This window comes from Chiloscyllium plagiosum, unplaced genomic scaffold (genome assembly GCF_037043375.1).
Source record: "Chiloscyllium plagiosum isolate Xiang-an unplaced genomic scaffold, Cpla_swu_hap1 HiC_scaffold_25, whole genome shotgun sequence".
Classification (NCBI taxonomy): Eukaryota; Metazoa; Chordata; class Chondrichthyes; order Orectolobiformes; family Hemiscylliidae; genus Chiloscyllium; species Chiloscyllium plagiosum.
In genome coordinates, this window is record NW_028270163.1 from 50,224,334 (window position 1) to 50,243,232 (window position 18,899).

Consider the following 18,899-nt stretch of genomic DNA (forward strand, 5'->3'; position numbering starts at 1 on the left):
AGCACTGTTCCTTCGTCAGGTAGCTAGTTGAGTAGGATCGTAGGACACAATTTATTGCAAAAGATCATAGTGTCATACACTGATGCAATATATTGAACAAACCTAGATTGCTGTTAAGTCTTTCATCTTTTAGAATGGGCTGGAGGTTTCCATTCATTAATATGTAAATCCCAGACTTCTTTCAAGTCACATTCCCAAGATAACTTAAGGTTTTACATAAAAGTGATATCTCTGCTCAGACCATGCATTAAACGTGAGAGGTTAGGTTAAATTAGATTCCCTACAGTATGATCTTTATCAGTTTGAAGATATTCTAGTCTTGAAGCAGACTGGTTCTATTTCCAAAGTAGGAATTTATAAAATATCACATGGATTATAAAATTTGCATTTGCAGATGCATTGTGTGCTTTTTAAAGGAATGACAATCCATGTGACATTTTATAAATTCCTACTTTAGAAATAGAACCAGTCTGACTCAAAATTGGAATACATGCAGATTCTAACCTTACACCTTTCAAAGCATTGTCTGAGCTGAGATGTCACTTTTTTTTTTAAAAAAACCTTAAGTTATCTTGGGAATGTGACTTTAAGTCAGATGTGCAGCACTGAAACAGACCCTTTGGTCCAACTTGTTCATGCTAACCAGATATCTTAAATTAATCTAGTCCCATTTGCCAGCACTTTGCCAATATTCCTCTAAACCATTTTCATTCATGTACCCATCCAGATGCCTTCTAAATGCTATAATTGTACCAGCCTCCACCACTTTCTCTAGCAGCTGATAAAACTTAAAGATGTTCTGGGATTTACATATTAATGAATCAAAACCTGCAGCTAATTTTAAAAGATACCAGACTTAACAGCAGTCCAAGTTTGTTCAATTTATTGCATCAGTGTATGACGTTATGATCTTGTGCTATAAATTGTCCTATGATCCTACTCCGCTAGCTACCTGACAAAGGAGCAGCATTCCGAAAGCTAGTACTTCCAAACTGGTGGTGTGATTTTTAACTTGGTCCACTCCAGTCCAATACCAGCACCTCCAAATCATGTCTATTGATTGTCATTCCTTTACAATTTGAAAAGATATTGGTCATGTAGACTTCCTAGAAAATGTCTACAAGTTGGCAGAAAGACCTTATATTATTGTTGGTCTGCATTTTGACCAGGTAGGTTGTAACTTACTCAATTTTATCATCTTTACCTGTTTAAAGTTGTGATTAATTTCTAGAAAGAGGTGGTGAAAACTTTATGCATGTATGGTTTTCATTTGTTTTGTAATCACTATGTTCATTGTTTGGAATACTAGGACATCTGCTTGAGCCTAGGTAGTGTGAGTACTTCAACACAATTCTGTTACAGGTTTAAATCTGCCATTTTCATGTAGCTTGACTCTGGTACAGAAAGGAAGTATATTATGTAAGCTCAAGTTGCAACATCACAATTATTTTCTACAAGCATATTGATACTTGCACAATTAAACAATGGAAGATTATTTGTGGAATAGTAACTTCCACTAACATGGTTTTTGCCCTTCTGTCAGGTGTAAAAATCAAACTGCATGATTTAAACAAGTTTTAATGTAGGTTAAGTCAAGTTAGGTATATGTATACTCATTTGTAATTTACAATTGGGCTGTGTTTTCCTTGTCTTCCTTTTGAGTGGTGTGTCTAGCTGTCATTTTATCGTCAGTGTTCATGTTTTTTGTTTTCCATTTTTGCTTTGTTAGTCCAGCATGACTGAAGTACTTGTAGGATTAACCATTTAACTATAGGTGTATGTTTTATGTTCAGTGAAAGCTTGAAATTGAGCATTGATTATTTTTATTCAACATCCTTCTTTTGTAGGAAGTGAATCAATACAAAGGAAAGAATTACCCAATAATGAATGTGCATGAAAGGACACTAAGTGTACTGGCCTGCAGAGTAAGTGAAGTGGGATGGATTAGACTTTGTGTATATTGACTTTTTAAAGTTATTCTGTAGTTTTCCAATGTGTGAACTACTTTCAATATTCATTTATTATGTATTGGTGTAATGAGTTTTTTTTTTCTTTTTAGTATGTATCAGAAGTAGTAATAGGAGCGCCTTATTCTGTGACTGCTGATTTACTGGATCACTTCAAGGTATGATTATTCAAGCTAAAAAATGGGCATTAGGTAAGGAAATAACTTTCAGTTTAACTGTGTAATCATTTCCCCTCAAACCTATGATGGCTCATCTTTTGAGATATTTGAAATCAGAAACGTGTAAATCCTGTTCAAACACAACTTGTGTTCCTACAAAACAAACGCAAGTATATATTTTAAAATTCCTGCCCAAATACTTGACTCGCCTTCTCGCACTTCTTAAGATATTGTTGTTCATAACATTAGCAAACACTAATGGTATGAAATTGTTCTGAAGGTGTAGAGAAATACTGTAGCTTTTTGAGAGTTGAAAAGCCAGCAAAACTACCTGACACAGCACAGTGTTCTGAACAAGGTAACAATGTAACATTTCGTCGAACAGCCAGCAGTAACTTAGTTGCTGTGAGACAAAAACAAATTTCAAATTCGGCAAGTTTAAATTATGTCCTATGGTACCAAACTCCAATCAGATTTGAACTTAATATTTTGATAAAATTAAAACAAATGAAACGCTCTGATGTTTAGGGGTATAAATATCAGACATTTTGATCAGTTAGTCAGAGTGGCAAAGAGAACTGCCAAAAGACCAAGACGTTGGCTTCCAGTAAGACCTTTCTGAGAGGCACCTGTCTGGAGAAGGGGTGTGCACAGATAAAAACATTGGAACCAACCTGGAGAAAGATTCTCATAAGAAAATCTAAAGAAGAAACTCAGCAAAGCTGACTGGTTTTGAAACGTGACTTTTTTTTTAAATCGTAATTCTGATTTTTTTTTTATGGGACCAGTATTTTGGAGGGGGGAGGTAATAGGTTTAAAGAGAAGGGAGTTGTAAATAGTTGTTAATATTCTGCTAGACTTAAAATTTAAAGTTCATAAATTTTTACTTTAAATAGTGACTTTGGGGTAGTTCTTTTGCCTCTTGAATTGTAACAGATTACAGCATGGGGGAATCTTTTCTGTGTGGCTGCTTTAAATTAGCAGACGAATTTACCCTGTGTCGTAATAATATCACAGAGCAATGGTGGCAGGGGTGTTGAGAGAGTGAAAGGAGAACAAATGAAAATCTGTTTTCACAAATCTGCATCTATTTAAAATTGTTGTAAAGCCAGCTTTTGCTCATTTGTAACGAAATAGCCTGACAAAATGATTTAAGGTTTCACAAACAAATTATTAAGCGAAAGAAGTTAAGTAGAATCAACCAAACTATTTACATATCGCAGGAGCTTAAAGATCTGAAACATGGTAAAATACAATTGCATTAAACTCTTAAACAACACTTTACAGTGCTCACATCAAAGATTCCTTTCCCTTTCACAACAATAGGGCTTAACTTTAACTGCGACTTCAATTTTGAGAATCTGATGAGCTGTTCCTGGACCTTCCATACAACTGAGATTAGACTTTCACAAGTCACAATAACTTCAGGTTTGCATCCAAACCGGTTCTGTTCTAGAACATTTAATTAAACTCCTTTACACTGACCTACACCACTTGCCCTTCTCAGGAGAAACTCCTGTCATATACATCCAGTTTCAGCCAGGACTTAATGAGAACATTACAGCGCAGGACAGGCCCTTTGACCTTCGATGTTGCACCGCCCTGTAAAACCAATCTGAAGCCCATCTAACTGAGCTCCAGGATGAACATTTCCCATCAACCACCACCCTCTGTCTTTTTTCAACTAGCCAATTTCTGATCCAAACTGCTAAATCACCCTCAATCCCACATCTCCGTATTTTGTGCAGTAGTCTATCATGGGGAACTTTATCAAACGCCTTACTGAAATCCATATACACCACATCAACCGCTTTATCCTCATCCACCTGTTTGATCACCTTCTCAAAGACCTCATGAAGGTTTGTGAAACCTTTTACAGCCATGTTGACTATCCCTAATCAACTTATTTCTGTCAAGATGATTAGAAATCATATCTCTTATAACCTTTTCCAACACTTTATCCACAACTGAAGTAAGGCTAACTGGTCTATAATTACCAGGGTTGTCTCTACTCACCTTGAGCAAGGGAATAATATTTGCTATCCTCCAGTCTTCTGGTACTATTTCTGTAGACAATGACAACATAAATATCAAAGCCAAAAGTTTAACAATCTCCTCTCTAGCATCCCAGAGAATCCTCAGATAGGATTCGGCTCATGGGATTTATTTATTTTCACACTTTCCAAAATTTCTAATACCACCTCATTGCTCAATCCCATCTAGTCTAGTAGCCTGTTTCTCAGTATTCTCCTCGACAACATTGTCTTTTTCCACTGTGAATACTGACGAAAAATATTCATTTAGCGCTTCCCCTATCCCCCTGACTCCACGCATGACTTCTCACGATTGCCCTTGATTGGCCCTAATCTTTCTCTAGTCATTCTTTTATCCATTATGTACCTATAAAAGCTTTAGGGTTTTCCCTGATCCTATCTGCCAACAACTTCTCATGTCCCTTCACTCATCTTAGCTCTGTTTAGGTCTTTCCTGGCTACTTTGTAACTCTCAATTGCCCAAACTGAGCCTTCACAACTCATCCTAACATAAACCGCCACCTCCCTTTTTGACAAGAGATTCAACTTCCTTAGTAAATCACAGGTCCTGCACTTGACAACTTCCTGCCTGTCTGACAGGTACATATTTATCAAGAACACGCAGTAGCTATTCCTTGAATAAGCTCCACATTTCCATTGTGCCCATCATCTGCAGTAGCCTTCCCCCATCCTACGCATCCTAAATCATGTCTAATCATATCATAATTGCCTCCCCCCTATCAAGCTGCACTCTTGCCCTCCGGTTTATACCTATCCCTTTACATAGCTTAAGTAAACATAACTGAATTGTGGTCACTATCACCAAAGTGCTCACCTACCTTCAAATCTAACAACTGGCCAGGTTCATTATCCAGTACTAAATCTAATGCGGCCTTGCCCCTTGTTGGCCTTTCTACATACTGTGTCAGAAAACCCTCTTGCACATAACAGACAAAAACTGACCCATCTAAAGTACTTGAACTATAATATTCCCAGTCAACATTTGGGAAGTTAAAGTCCCCCATAAGAACTACCCTGTCACTCTTGCTCCTGTTGAGAATCATCTTTGCTATTCTTCCCTTTAAATCTCTGGAACTGTTCCGAGGCCTATAGAAAACTCTCCAAACGGTGACCCCTGCTTTCCTGTATCTCATGTCAGACTTATGCAAGCTTCCTAAAGTGAAACTGAAGACACCACCCCACCCCCCAGAAGCTATGTGTATTTTCCCCTAGCCAAAATAAATCAATACTGACCTAATCCACTGCTGTTTGTTGTTCATTTCTCTTTCTTAAAAAAAACCTGAATGTAAACAAATCTCTAAACTGTTTCTCATGATTTTTAAAAGCAATTCATCATGCCTACAGAAATACCTGCAATTTGATCATTAAAACCCAAAAATCATTAGTTCAAAACCAATATGAATCATATTCTTTCTATCACAGTCCATGCTGACTGGTCAGTGCATTGAGTAGAGCAGTTGAGATGTCATTTTGAGGCTCCACAGGTCATTGATTAGGCAACTTTTGGAATACTGTTTGCATTTCTGATCTCCCTGCTTATAAGAAGGATGTTGTGAAACTTGAAAGGGTTCAGAAAAGATTTACAGGTATTGTCACCAGGGTTGGAGGGTTTGAGCTATAGGGAGAAGCTGAAGAGGCTGAGGCTGTTTTCCTTGGCGTAGTGTAGGTTGAGGGGTGACCTTATAGAAGTTTATAAAATCATGAGAAGCATGGATAGGATGAATAGCCAAGGTCTTTTCCCCGAGGTAGGGGAGTCCAAAACTAAAGGATATAGGTTTAGGGTGAGGGGAGGGAAGATTTAAAAGGGACCTGAGCAGCAACTCTTTCAGAGGGTGGTGTGTGCATGGAATGAGCTGCTAGAGGAAGTGGAGGAGGCATCTAGATGGGCTTATGAATAGGAAGGGTTTAGGGGGATCAGGGCCAAATGCTGGCAAATGGGACTAGATTGATTTTAGGATATCTGGTTGGTATGGATGAGTTGAACCAAAGGATATGTTTCTATGCTGTACAGCTCTACAACTCTGAACAACTCCTCTCCCAATTGTCTTTGCCATGTGGTCCTGCAATGTTTTTTTTATTTAGGTCATACTATTCTCTTTTGGAAGCCTTAATTGAATTTATCTCAAGACTCTCCTGACTATTCCAGATATTAGTTAAATCAGCCTTTTCTGAACTACAACCCAACACATTTTACATCCTTTTCTTGAATAAGGAGACCAGTGATGTACACAGTACTCCTGATATGATATTGCTGTTATCCTGTCAAGCTGAAGCATGACCACCTCAAACTGGTACTTGATTCCCTTTTCAATAAATTATGCCATTATGTTAGCTTTTCGAATTACTTGATGCAGTTACGTATTGACTTTAATGATTCACATTGCTTTTTTTCTGCTAATTTACCCAAGCGGGACCATTGGTTTTTACTTGATCACTTGTAACCACTTGTTTAAATTGTGAATGAAAGTCAGAATAAATAGAATATTTCTAATGCTTCAGTACCAAAAAGATAAATTATATCAATGAATTCAAATTGGGCAATTATCTCATTGTATTGATAAACCTTAATATTGTACTTTGAGATACAACACTGTATAGTGGTAGTTTTCTGATACCCCTGAACATTTACTATGGTGGGTGGGCATATGTTTGAGAGAAAGGGAGGGTAGAAAGTAAAATCAGTTTTCATTAAATTTAACTCTAGGTTTATTTTAATAATTCTCCCTGTTAAAAATGTACCTTGTCTGTAATATGAATGACAGCGTGGGTGTTTGATAGTTGGTCAGGAAATGATTCAGTTTATTGTGTAGAGAATCCTGGTCCTATTAAATTCAAATTGCTTTAAAATTAAACCTTAAAATTCCACTGAAAATCATGGAAATATTCAACAGGTCAAACAGATGGAAGAATAAGATTTTAATATTTCAGATCAATGGCCCTTCTAACAGAATTAACCTTTTTTTTTCTAATCAACTTGTTCTGGAGTGTACTTAAGTATCTCTGGACCCATTGGGACTGAGTCCATGGTTAAGGGCACTATACTGTACCACAGGAGGGCCCTTACTCAGAATTAAGTTCTCTGCTATGTTGTTTTCAGCTGAGCCATTGTGCCATCAGTTTGTGGAGATCATCCTGCACCTGGCCATTATTAAATAACATTTATTGTCCACATCTGTTCAATGTGCAGATTAAGATGCTTTTTTGATATTGAGGTGCTTAGCTGGCCAACAGTTCCTATGATCAAATGATCATCAATTGGTAATATGAGGTCAACCAGTACCCTTGCACAAGGGTTAAAATCTTCAGGAAAGAGGCTGAAATGGAATGTTAAAAATCCCATTTTAAATGTACAGCCACTTCAATAATCTGAAAATATTTTGTTCTGTTTCTGATGTTTAAGGGGGAATGAAATGATTACTGACATCAAAGAACTTGAACCTTGAAGCTAAGCCATATCCAAACTGTTTTTTGTTACTCATTAATCTATTCAGTATGAAGTGATGAATGAGCTTTGTGAACTGTTTGCTAATGGTATTTTTTTTCCAGGTTGATTTAGTTTGTCACGGAAAGACAGAAGTTATCGCTGATAAGGATGGTTCAGACCCATATGCTGTAAGTTAAGTTTTGCATCTGAACTCTTTATAAAGATAATACTTATTACAAGCGCTGCATGAATGAGAAATTCCTTGTTTGAAGAATATCTGCTTGTCACCCTAGAAATCAGATAAATTAAATAATGTTCAGACCTTAAGGGCTCATCTAATGTACAATGCTTAAAACAAGCCTCAACTCTATCAATTAGTGAGAATGAGAACTGACTGGAACAATGATTGGAGAAGTTAGCATGGGAGAGACTGAGCTGCTACTCCAGTCAGATTATTTCTCCCATGCCCACTGTTCCAACTCCTCAAATCACACTTGTGCTGCTCCTCATGAGATGAATCTGAGTGGGCATTGAGGTGCAGTCATTGTAGCTAGCCTGCTATCACCAAACAGGAAACTGTTGTCTTCACTGTTGGCATTTTGACCAGCTGCTGGTTGAGGATTCTGACCTGTTTAAAAATCATCTTTGAGGGGCAGAGGGCAGTGGTGGAGTAGAGTGCTAGAAAGCCTGGAATATCTTTATCAGTAATTGACAGGAACCAGCAGCCAGCTTTGCACCAGCCCACAGTGGGTTGTCAACCAAGCAGATGGAGCCAGGGTTCTTGGCTGACTTTGTAACAACTCAGATGAGTTGCAGGATGTAATTTTGAATGGAGGTGAGAAATGGAGAAAATTTGCAGATTCATCAGTTAGTGAAAGGATTAAGAGGACTGGTAGTATAACATAGCTTGCCAGTTAATGATGGAGATCTGGGCCTTCCGTGAAGAAGCCTCGGTCTGTAAACTGTTTCATCTGGAGGTGAAAGAACTCTTGACAGCTCCATGAATTTCTTTATCATCTAGGCTATTGCTGGTTGTAACTGGTACATTGACAATTGCTGCCTGCATTTTGGGTATTTAATGTTAGCTTGCTTTACATTTTCATGTCTGATGCTTTGCATATACTTTTGACCCTATTAATGATTTTGGTTGAGTTTTTTTTCGAAGCATCAAATCTGCTTGATCCCTTTAGATAAAATCTGTGATTGTGCCTAATTGCATATTGGGCAAGTCTGTTCTTTCCAAGATCAGTACCATATTTCTTTAAAGCATCTGATATTGTTTAACCTGTTCTTTCATTCGGCATTTTTGACCTTTTAAGTGAAAGCATTAGCAGCATATTTATGTGCTATTTATCATCATTGTAGTAATCTAGGGATATCTTGAGTGCTAATTTGACCTGCTCATAGATACACATAAATTTGACCAATATTAGTAAGAACATTAAATCCACCATAATATTTGAGCTGCTTAAATTTTGTGCTAGTTTCTAAGGGTAATTGTGAATCTAATATAAACACCATTTATTAACAATGATCATCTGCATTCCACCACTGTATGCATCATGCACATAAGACATGAATGATCAAATACTGGGTATTGACAAACTGTCTGTAAAATTGATCAGAAAGATTTATTGGCATAGCATCTAGTATGTTAAGAGAAGGTAGTTGCTAATTTTGTAGTTAGCTTTGCTGTTGCAACTTTTTGATATACTAATTAGCCATGATCCACAGAGAGCTATATGTATATTAGGTAAAAACAATGACTGCAGATGCTGGAAACCAGATTCTGGATTAGAGGTGCTGGAAAAGCACAGCAGTTCAGGCAGCATCCGAGGGAGCAGTAAAATCGACATTTCAGGCAAAAGTCCTTCATCAGAAATACATTGTCAACACCTTTTTCATGATTTTTTAAAGATTAAGTTGTCGAGACTTTTTTGTAATAAAAATGCAAGTTTACTTGTTTACAGCAATAGTATGCTGATGTTGCAGCTGTTAAGAACAAATACAGGATAAAGGAAAAAGCTGCACATCGCTAAGCCTTTTTTTTTACTTTAAAGGCATGGATTCAAGTTCTTGTGAATTTGAGATGCTCCCTTTTTATGCCCAGGAGCTGCTAAAAGGCAAATCAAGTTTGTACACTGAAGGATACATTCAGTTTGTACCAAGAGATGACCTTGAAATATTACCCATGTGTTGCATTTATGAATTGCATTGAATCCTGAAATGTTGAAATGAATTTTGTGATGTTATGCAAATGCACTAGAACACAAGTAGGGGAGGTGATGGCTTTGTGCTATTATCACTGCACTGCTAATCCATAAACTCAGCTGATGTTCTCGTGGCCTGGATTCAAATTTGAATTCAGTTTTTTAAATCTGGAATGGTTACTATGGAAAAAACCCATCTGGCTCACTCAGTCCTTCAGAGAGGGAAGTTGCCATACTTACCTGGTCTGGCCTGCCTGTGATTCCTGGCCTGCAGCAATGAGGTTGACACTCCACTACTGTATGAAATGGCCCAGCTAGCTACTTAATTGTATCAGTCACTATGATGTCCATCTAAAGGACGTGGACTGCTGTGGTTCAAGAAGGCAGCTCACCAGCACCTTCTCATGGGCACCTGTGGATGGGCAACAAATGATGGCCAAGTAGCAATGTCTAAGTCCCAGGAGTGACTATTTTCCTTAAAAATTCAACCCATCAGGTCTTCAGTATTCAATCTGATCATGACTTGATTAATGACTTTTACCTACACAACCTTCGCCAACAGTCTTGGGTGATAATAGAAGATAAAAGGAAAACAAATGACTTCGATATTACAAGAGGAAGTATTTTGTTTGCTTCACTCTGGCAAGGTTGGGGGACTTCATAATTGGGAGGTCTGCTGAGTGTCTGAAGTTCTGTTAGGTAGCTGTGCAGAAGCTAGAGTAGATTTTTAATTCTCAAACCTTGTCCAGGGTAACTATTAAGCTTAGGTGAGTTGGAACCCCGATGTCTCTGACTTGAAGTTAATTTCTTTCTGTGGAAGATTTGTAGAGCCTTAGGAGAATTGCTTATCAGCAGTTATAGTTTCCTGGGCAGTTCCCTTTAGAGTCATGTGTCAAGAATACCACATGGTCTTGAGATGCAACTCCAGTCCAAGGTGGTCCAACAGCTGTCTGTCCACTGGAGTGTCCAAACCATTATTTCTAATTTCATTCACTTGAAGTTGCATTTTTAAAAAAAAACTAACATTCATGACCAATTAATTCCTTGTCACAAAAAAAGTTTCAGCTCTTATTCCTCGTTCTGCCTTTATTCTTCCCTGAGATAGAGAAAGGGAAAGAAATTGCAGGGATATGGCAAGTGTGATTAGCTGAGTTGCTTTTGCAATCACTAGGCCATGTGGCGCCACTTAGTGGTACATCAAGAGTAGAGAATGGAAGAAAGTAAGTGTCTTACTGGGGATAAGGACCTCATTGGCACCAAGGAGTGATTGAGGAATCGACAGCTTCAGCAGTATTGTAGACAATCGCAGTATCACATTCAGGAGTTTGAAACTTTTTGACTTTGGAATGAGCTTTCTAAGGTGGTCTCTGAACACTTATTTTTAAGCCCTTTAAATCCATGCGGAGCATATTTGAACAAACGTTTGCTCTTGCATCCTTCATTACTCATTCCAACTCAAAGCCAAGCATTTTGCCCTTTTTTTAAAAAGCAAAATCACCAGATATGGCTAGACTTTATTAAGCACTTCTTTGCACTCTGCATTCCTATGGAAGGACCACTTCAACATCGTACATATGTTAAGAACACGTATTGGTTATTTATACACCTTAAGCAATTGGCGAAATCTAGTATTAAGAGTACTGCTAATTTTGGCAGTCACAAAGGCAGCTTCCCTTGCATATCTATCAAAATCTGGGATAAACTGTCAGTAATGTCTTCACTGGGCTAAATATGAGCTAAATATGTAATGTGGCTTTTACTACTGATGTTCCATTTATGTAGGCAAGAATCTGTATCTTAAGTAATTTTATTCTTTTCAAATTCCTGGACCATGTTCCACATTTTGACTGGATGTGCAAAGAAGTGCTTATACAGGCTGACCTTCTACTTTATTGCATATTCCTTCATTCAAGTTCACACAATCAAATCAGTGATTCACTTTTAAACCTAAACATCTTGATCCAGGCCACGTTTCTTTAATATTGCTGCAGACATTTTTTGCCACCTGAGAAAATTGCAAGAGGTTTTGAGTGCTTGATATTCTAAAGGGAGTGAAGATGTCAAGTGGTAGTTTTAACAAACATAAGCAAAAATTTCATTATTTTTAAATTCTTAATTGTTTTACCTATTTCTTGAGTGTTCAAGTTGTTCATCACGTTTTACTTTTCTTGCAGGAGCCTAAACGGCGCAACATCTTCAAATCCATCAATAGTGGGAATGATCTCACTACGGACCACATTGTTCAAAGAATAATCAAGAACAGGTGGGAAAACTATTTTGTTTTGAGTGGACCATACTCCCTGCAAATATATCAAGATGATAGCCTCGACCCAAGTGTTTATTTTGAAAGCAAATGTAAGGTGCTATGTTCCAGATGTAATTCAGTTAGTCACACGATTCTTCTTTAAGGAAAACACACTTTAATCCAGTTAAAATACAAGCAAAGGAAAGAAGAATTGATATAACTTTAACTCTTAGAAAACCAAACAGAATAATAGATTATTTAACTACTAAATAGCACTATTGTAATGTCCCATAAACACACAATTGACAAAGACAAAATCAATAAAACTGATTTTCTGCTGTCAGAATTGCATGTGAGACAGAACCCAAGCTTTTAGCTGTATCAGAAAGATATAGCTGCTTCCGCAACCAGCTTCAAAACCCAGCAACTAGTGAAAGTTCAACTAAAACCCTAGTTCTTTGGGAGTCTGACTCCAACCATTCATGCTGCTTCTATAGTTTCAACCTTTTTAAATAAAAAAACTCAAAAGCCTCCCAAGATGTTTACTTTATTAACTTGAAAGATCCAGCTCAGCCCCACGGCTCAAAATCTCTCCCTGGTTTTGCTTAACCAGGCTAGGTGTTAGAATTAGAGGTAGATGAGCACTTTGGGGACAGTGACCACAATTCGGTGACTTTTACTCTAGTGATGGAGAGGGATAAGTGTGCACTACAGGGCAAGAGTTATAGCTGGGGGCAGGGAAATTATGAAGCGGTGAGGCATGACTTAGGATGTGTGGCTTGGAAAAGTAAGCTTCAAGGCAAGGGCGTAATTGATATGTGGAGCTTGTTCAAGGAGCAACTATTGAGTGTCCTTGATAAGTATGTACCCGTCAGGCAGGGAGGAAAGGGTCGTGTGAGGGAGCCGTGGTTTAATAAGGAATTGGAATCCCTTGTTAAATGGAAGAGGGTGGCCTATGTAAAGATGAGGCGTGAAGGTTCAATTGGGGCTATTGAGAGTTATAAGGTAGCCAGGAAGGACCTGAAGAGAGAGTTAAGAGCAGCAAGGAGGGGACATGAAAAGTCCTTAGTTGGTAGGATTAGGGAAAACCCTAAGGCCTTCTATACGTATGCCAGGAATAAAAGAATGACTAGGGTAGGAATAGGTCCAGTCAAGGATAGTAGTGGGAAGTTGCGTGTGGAGGCTGAAGAGATTGGGGAGACACTGAATGAATACTTTTCGTCAGTATTCAATCAGGAACAGGACATTGTTGCCGATGTGAATACTGAGTCACAATTAAGTAGAATGGATGGCTTTGAGGTATGTAGAGAAGAGGTTTTGGAAATTCGGGGAAGGGTGAAAATAGATAAGTCCCCTGGGCCTGATGGCATTTATCCTAGGATTCTCTGGGAAGCAAGGGAGGAGATTGCAGAGCCATTGGCCTTGATTTTTATGTCCTCGTTGTCTACAGGAGTAGTGCCAGAAGATTGAAGACTAGCAAATGTGGTTCCCTTGTTCAAGAAGGGGAGTAGGGATAACCCTAGTAACTATAGGCCGGTGAGTCTCACTTCTGTTGTGGGCAAAATCTTAGACAGAATTGTAAGGGATAGGATTTATGAACATCTGGATAGGAATAATGTGATCAAGGATAGTCAGCATGGTTTTGTGAAGGGCAGGTCGTGCCTCACAAACCTTATTGAATTCTTTGAGAAGGTGACTAAGGAGGTAGACGAAGGTAAAGCAGTAGATGTGGTGTATATGGATTTTAGTAAGGCGTTTGATAAGGTTCCCCATGGTAGACTACTGCAAAAAATATGGAGGTATGGCATTGAGGGTGAGTTGGAGGTTTGGATTAGGAGTTGGCTGGCCGGAAGAAGACAGAGGGTAGTAGTTGATGGCAAAGTTTCATCTTGGAGTGCCGTCACTAGTGGTGTTCCGCAAGGATCTGTTTTGGGACCATTGCTGTTTGTCATTTTTATAAATGACTTGGAGGAGGGGTTAGAAGGTTGGGTGAGCAAGTTTGCAGATGATACGAAAGTCGGAGGAGTTGTAGACAGTGAGGAAGGATGTGGCAGGTTACAGCGGGATATAGATAAGCTGCAGAACTGGGCAGAAAGGTGGCAAATGGAGTTCAATGTCGCTAAGTGTGAGGTGATTCACTTTGGTAAGAGTAACAAAAAGATGGGGTACTGGGCTAATGGTCGGATACTTGGTAGTGTGGATGAGCAGAGGGATCTTGGTGTCCATGTACACAGATCTTTGAAAGTTGCCACCCAGGTAAATAGTGTGGTGAAGAAGGCATATGGCGTACTGGCTTTTATTGGTAGAGGAATTGAGTTCAGGAGTACTGAGGTCATGTTGCAGTTGTATAAGACTCTGGTGCGGCCGCATCTGGAGTATTGTGTGCAGTTTTGGTCGCCATACTATAGGAAGGATGTGGAGGCACTGGAACGGGTGCAGAGGAGGTTTACCAGGATGTTGCCTGATATGGTAGAAAGATCGTATGAGGAAAGGCTGAGGCACTTGGGGCTGTTTTCATTGGAGAAAAGAAGGTTGAGGGGTGACTTGATAGAGGTGTACAAGATAATTAGGGGTTTAGATAGGGTCGACAGTGAGAATCTTTTTCCACGTACGGAGTCAGCTATTACAAGGGGGCATAGCTTTAAATTAAGCGGGGGTAGGTATAGGACAGATGTTAGGGGTAGGTTCTTTACTCAGCGAGTCGTGAGTTCATGGAATGCCCTGCCAGTAGCAGTGGTGGACTCTCCCTCATTATGGGCATTTAAGCGGGCATTGGATAGGCATATGGAGGATAGTGGGCTAGTATAGGTTAGGTGGGCTTGGATCGGCGCAACATCGAGGGCCGAAGGGCCTGTACTGCGCTGTATTCTTCTATGTTCTATTAAAAAAACCAGGACAAAATGCACCTCTAAAAGCCATAGTATTATCTCGTTACCCTTTTCTCAATCTCATTGATTACCTACCCCTTTCATCCTATTCATTCTGTCTCAAGTCTTCCGCCCGCTCACTCTAACTGTCTCTCTGTCTTGACTCAACATTAACTCTGCTTTTGTCTGACAGACTTGCTGAGTTTCTGCTGCAATTTATTTTTTAGATGTCCAGCATCCACACTTCCTTGTTTTATGTTAGGATAGTGGGGAGGAAGCGGGGAGGTTGCATGACAACTTGAACAGGCTAGGAGAATGAAGTGGCAGATGGAATACAGTGTGGGAAAGTGTGAGGTTATAACTTTGGTAGGAAGAACACCAACATAGACTATTTTATAAATGTGGGAAGGCTTGGAAAAACTAAAGCACAAAAGGACTTGGGAGTCCTAATTCAGGATTCTCTTAAGGTTAACATGCATGTTCACTTGGCAGTTAGGAAGGAAAATGCAATCTTAACATTTACTTCAAGAGGACCAGAATACAAGAGCAGAGATGTACTGCTGAGGCTGTATAAGGCTCTGGTCAGTTCACATTTCGAACATAGGGCCCCCAAAATGGCTCACAATCTGAAGAAGAGTGTGTTGGCCTTGGAAAAGTTCCAGATGAGATTTACAAGAATGATCTCTGGGATAAATGGCTTGTCATATGAGGAGCGATTGATGGTCTGTACTAGTTGGAGTTTAGAAGGATGGGGATGGGGGGGGGTCTGATTTGAAACTTACAGGATGCTCTGAGGCCTGGATAAAGTGGATGTGGGGAAGATATTTCCACTAGTATGAGAGACTAGGCCTGAGGGCAAAGCCTCTGCGTGAAGAGACAACATTTTAGAGCTGACGTGAAGTGGAATTTCTTCAACTTGAGAGTAGTTAATGTGTGGAACTCATTGCCACAGAGGGCTGCAGAGGCCAAGTCATTGACTGTATTTAAGACCAAGGTTCTTGTTTGGCAAGGGGATCAAATGTTACAGGGAGAAGGCAGGAGAAGGGGCTTCAGAAATGTATCAGCCATGATTGAATGGTGGATCAGGCACGATGGACCTATCTATGGCCTAATTCTTCTTCTTTTATCTTATGGAGGTTGAAACTGCAGTACATTGTTGGGGAGCGTTAAGGGAATATTGAGCTTAACTAATCCATAGTGTACATGTCCTTGGGGGGAAAACATTGATAGAAACTTTGTATTAGATTAGATTAAGATTAAGATTTAGATTTAGATTAGATTAGATTACCTACAGTGTGGAAACAAGTCCACACCGACCCTCCGAAGAGTAACCGCCCCCCTCTGACTAAGAAACCTAACACTGGACAATTTTAGCATGGCCAATTCACCTGATCTGCAGATCTTTGGATTGTGAAGGAAACTGAAGCATCCAAAGGAAACCCACGCAGACAGTCACCCAAGGCTGGAATCAAACCTGGGACCCTGGCGCTGCGAGGCAGCAGTGCTAACCATTGAGCCACCATGCTGCCCCAATTTACTTTACAAATGCATTGTATACCTGATTTGTAATTGTTTGATGAATTTAAAATGGGGGGAAAAAGGGTATAAAATCCAACTTTCTAAATGTTTGGCAATTTCAAAACTACTGTAATTACTTGGCATTTTTGCAACTGTTGTAATGTTTGACTAGAAAACATGGCTTAATATATTGTTCTTTTACTCTGTTTTAGGTTCAATAGTTTTTTTGTTAGATTCAGATTTGCTTCATTCTTTTCCAGCTTTGTGCACAAATCTGGATAATTGTCATAAAGTGGACGGGAAGAATGTTTCACTTAGTCCAAATATCTCTCGTTTGGGCATAAATTTGTGTATCTAACCAAAAAGCATTCCAGCAAAAATGGCAATTAATAGGCCAAATGTCAGGAGTATATTTTCTTTTGCATCTGTGTAGCCTTAACTTTTGGTGGGGAGGAGCGAATAGCTTCATGATGGTGCCTTTTTCTCAAAAGACATTGAATCCTTTGAGGAAAAATAAACTAAAATTTTGTAGGTGTCACCTTGAAATACATTTTGAATTTCATACCTGCAGCAAGAGCTTACTTATTGAATATCTTCCTCTCCTAAACATTTTTTTTTTACTGCCACTGACAGGTTACACTTTGAAGCAAGAAACCAAAAGAAGGAAGCTAAAGAGTTGGCAGCAATAGAAGCCATCAAGAAGAGATGTGATGAACGAACAAAAGGAATCCTCGACACACAATCTAGTGGATAATTCTAACCATGCATAACTGCTGACTTACACCAGTACACTTCATTTAATGAATGGTTTTTCTTCAGCACTATTTGTTTTATGTTTACTAGATTTTTGCATTTTAGGTTTGCAGTGGGTTTAATTGGTGAACCTTTCAATATTTTTAGTAATTTAATTTAAAATAATGGGATACACTAAGGGGTAGTCTGTACTTTGTGGGCATACTAAACCGGCTGCTTGTAAATATACAGATAGTATTTACAGTGCAGAGCTGTAAAAATGTAAGTATATAATTTTAAAATTATATATTCTATTTGCATATAATTGACCTGTAAAAGGTCTTATAACGTAGACTTTACAAATATCTATTATACTTTTTTGGTGATTTTGATTTTATGTAACATGCTGCTTTTCTATTTATGAAGAGATTTTAAGATGCAATTAAAACTGGAGCAGTTTTGATGTTTACTAATGTCAGGAAAATTTTGCTTTGAATTTGAAATAGTCATGGTTTATTTTTTAACTTCCTCTTCCTCTTCATCACGGAAGATGAGACCATTTTAATGTCTCCCTTCGCCCCCTTCGCCCCCAACCCCCTTCAAAGAAAAACACTCCTGCCACCTTCAGTCAAACCTCAATGCTTCCTTTATTAAATGTTTTCCTTAGCATGTCTGGTAGTTCTAATTATGGGCACAATGCATTCTGCCAGCAGTTTTATTTCTTGGGACCATACAATATTATAATAAATGTCTGCAGTATATATTTATTACAATTGTTCATGCACAATTATTGAGATCGAACAATTGAAATTTAAATTTTAATTCTGCTTATCAGCGGTTTAAAAGAAGAAGTTCAAAGTTAATTTTTTTCCAACATGTTCTGCACTAATACTATATTAAATTTCTAGCTCTTGAGTTTTTATGCTTGAAACTATGAAAAGAAATTCTTACATTTTACACAGCACCCTCCGTCTTTATCTCATTGCAATTACCAAAGGCAGAATTGTAAAATTGAGAGCCAGTGGCCTTTGAAACTGAACCAATTGTGTCATAATGGTCAGCATTCTGTCCAACGTATACTAGTAAGTAATATTACTGTTGTATTTGTCTTCATACTTCTAGGAAGTAATTTTGCCTGAGAGGTTAAGTTTATTGTTTAAATTTTTAATGGTTGCTTACCGTTATTTTTAACCTGTTGAGTTTCCTTCGGAATTATTTTGTGCTATATGTAAATACCCTACCTTGTGTTAACCTTGAACTTGTTGCAGTTTTAATGAATGTACAGTGTGGCAAATGTCTGTAGAACTTTTTGAATTCAATGTCTGCTTTTCTCCAATGGTGCATTAAAACATGGCTGAGTATTGTGTGCTGATGTAACAAATAAATCAATGCACAGGTTGTGTGTGGGACAGCTATGAACTAGCAATGTGCTGACTTCAGAAAAATTGGAATTATTTTAACTTTATTTTCTCATGTCCTTTTGTTACTTCTCCTTTTCAAGTACTTTATTTCAGTTTTTAATTTCACTTTTACACCATATTTGTCTTAAATTGCAATCACTTAGTGAGGACTTCAATGCTATTATACTGCCAGTCAGTGAATTAAAGATCTTGGTATCTGGGGAAATGGCACAGATGGAAAATGCTGACATAAGGTGTTGTGCTAACACTCAAACATGGCTACAATAGATTGCATTATAAAATATGTACTTGTTGGGACACTTC

The 18,899-nt window shown here is 38.4% G+C and overlaps 1 protein-coding gene across 2 annotated transcripts in view; it reads left to right on the forward strand.

Annotated features, from left to right (window-relative positions):
- pcyt2 (phosphate cytidylyltransferase 2, ethanolamine) overlaps nt 1-18,590 on the forward strand; it is a 65,836-nt gene extending 47,246 nt beyond the window's left edge. For both annotated transcript variants that reach the window (XM_043714991.2, XM_088000713.1), the window contains exons 8-13: nt 1,087-1,169; nt 1,848-1,925; nt 2,060-2,125; nt 7,726-7,791; nt 11,988-12,076; nt 17,077-18,590. In XM_043714991.2, coding sequence (XP_043570926.1) covers nt 1,087-1,169; nt 1,848-1,925; nt 2,060-2,125; nt 7,726-7,791; nt 11,988-12,076; nt 17,077-17,197 — 503 coding nt within the window. In that variant the 3' untranslated portion in view covers nt 17,198-18,590. The remainder of the gene's footprint in view (nt 1-1,086; nt 1,170-1,847; nt 1,926-2,059; nt 2,126-7,725; nt 7,792-11,987; nt 12,077-17,076) is intronic.
- The last annotated feature ends 309 nt before the right edge of the window (nt 18,591-18,899 follow it).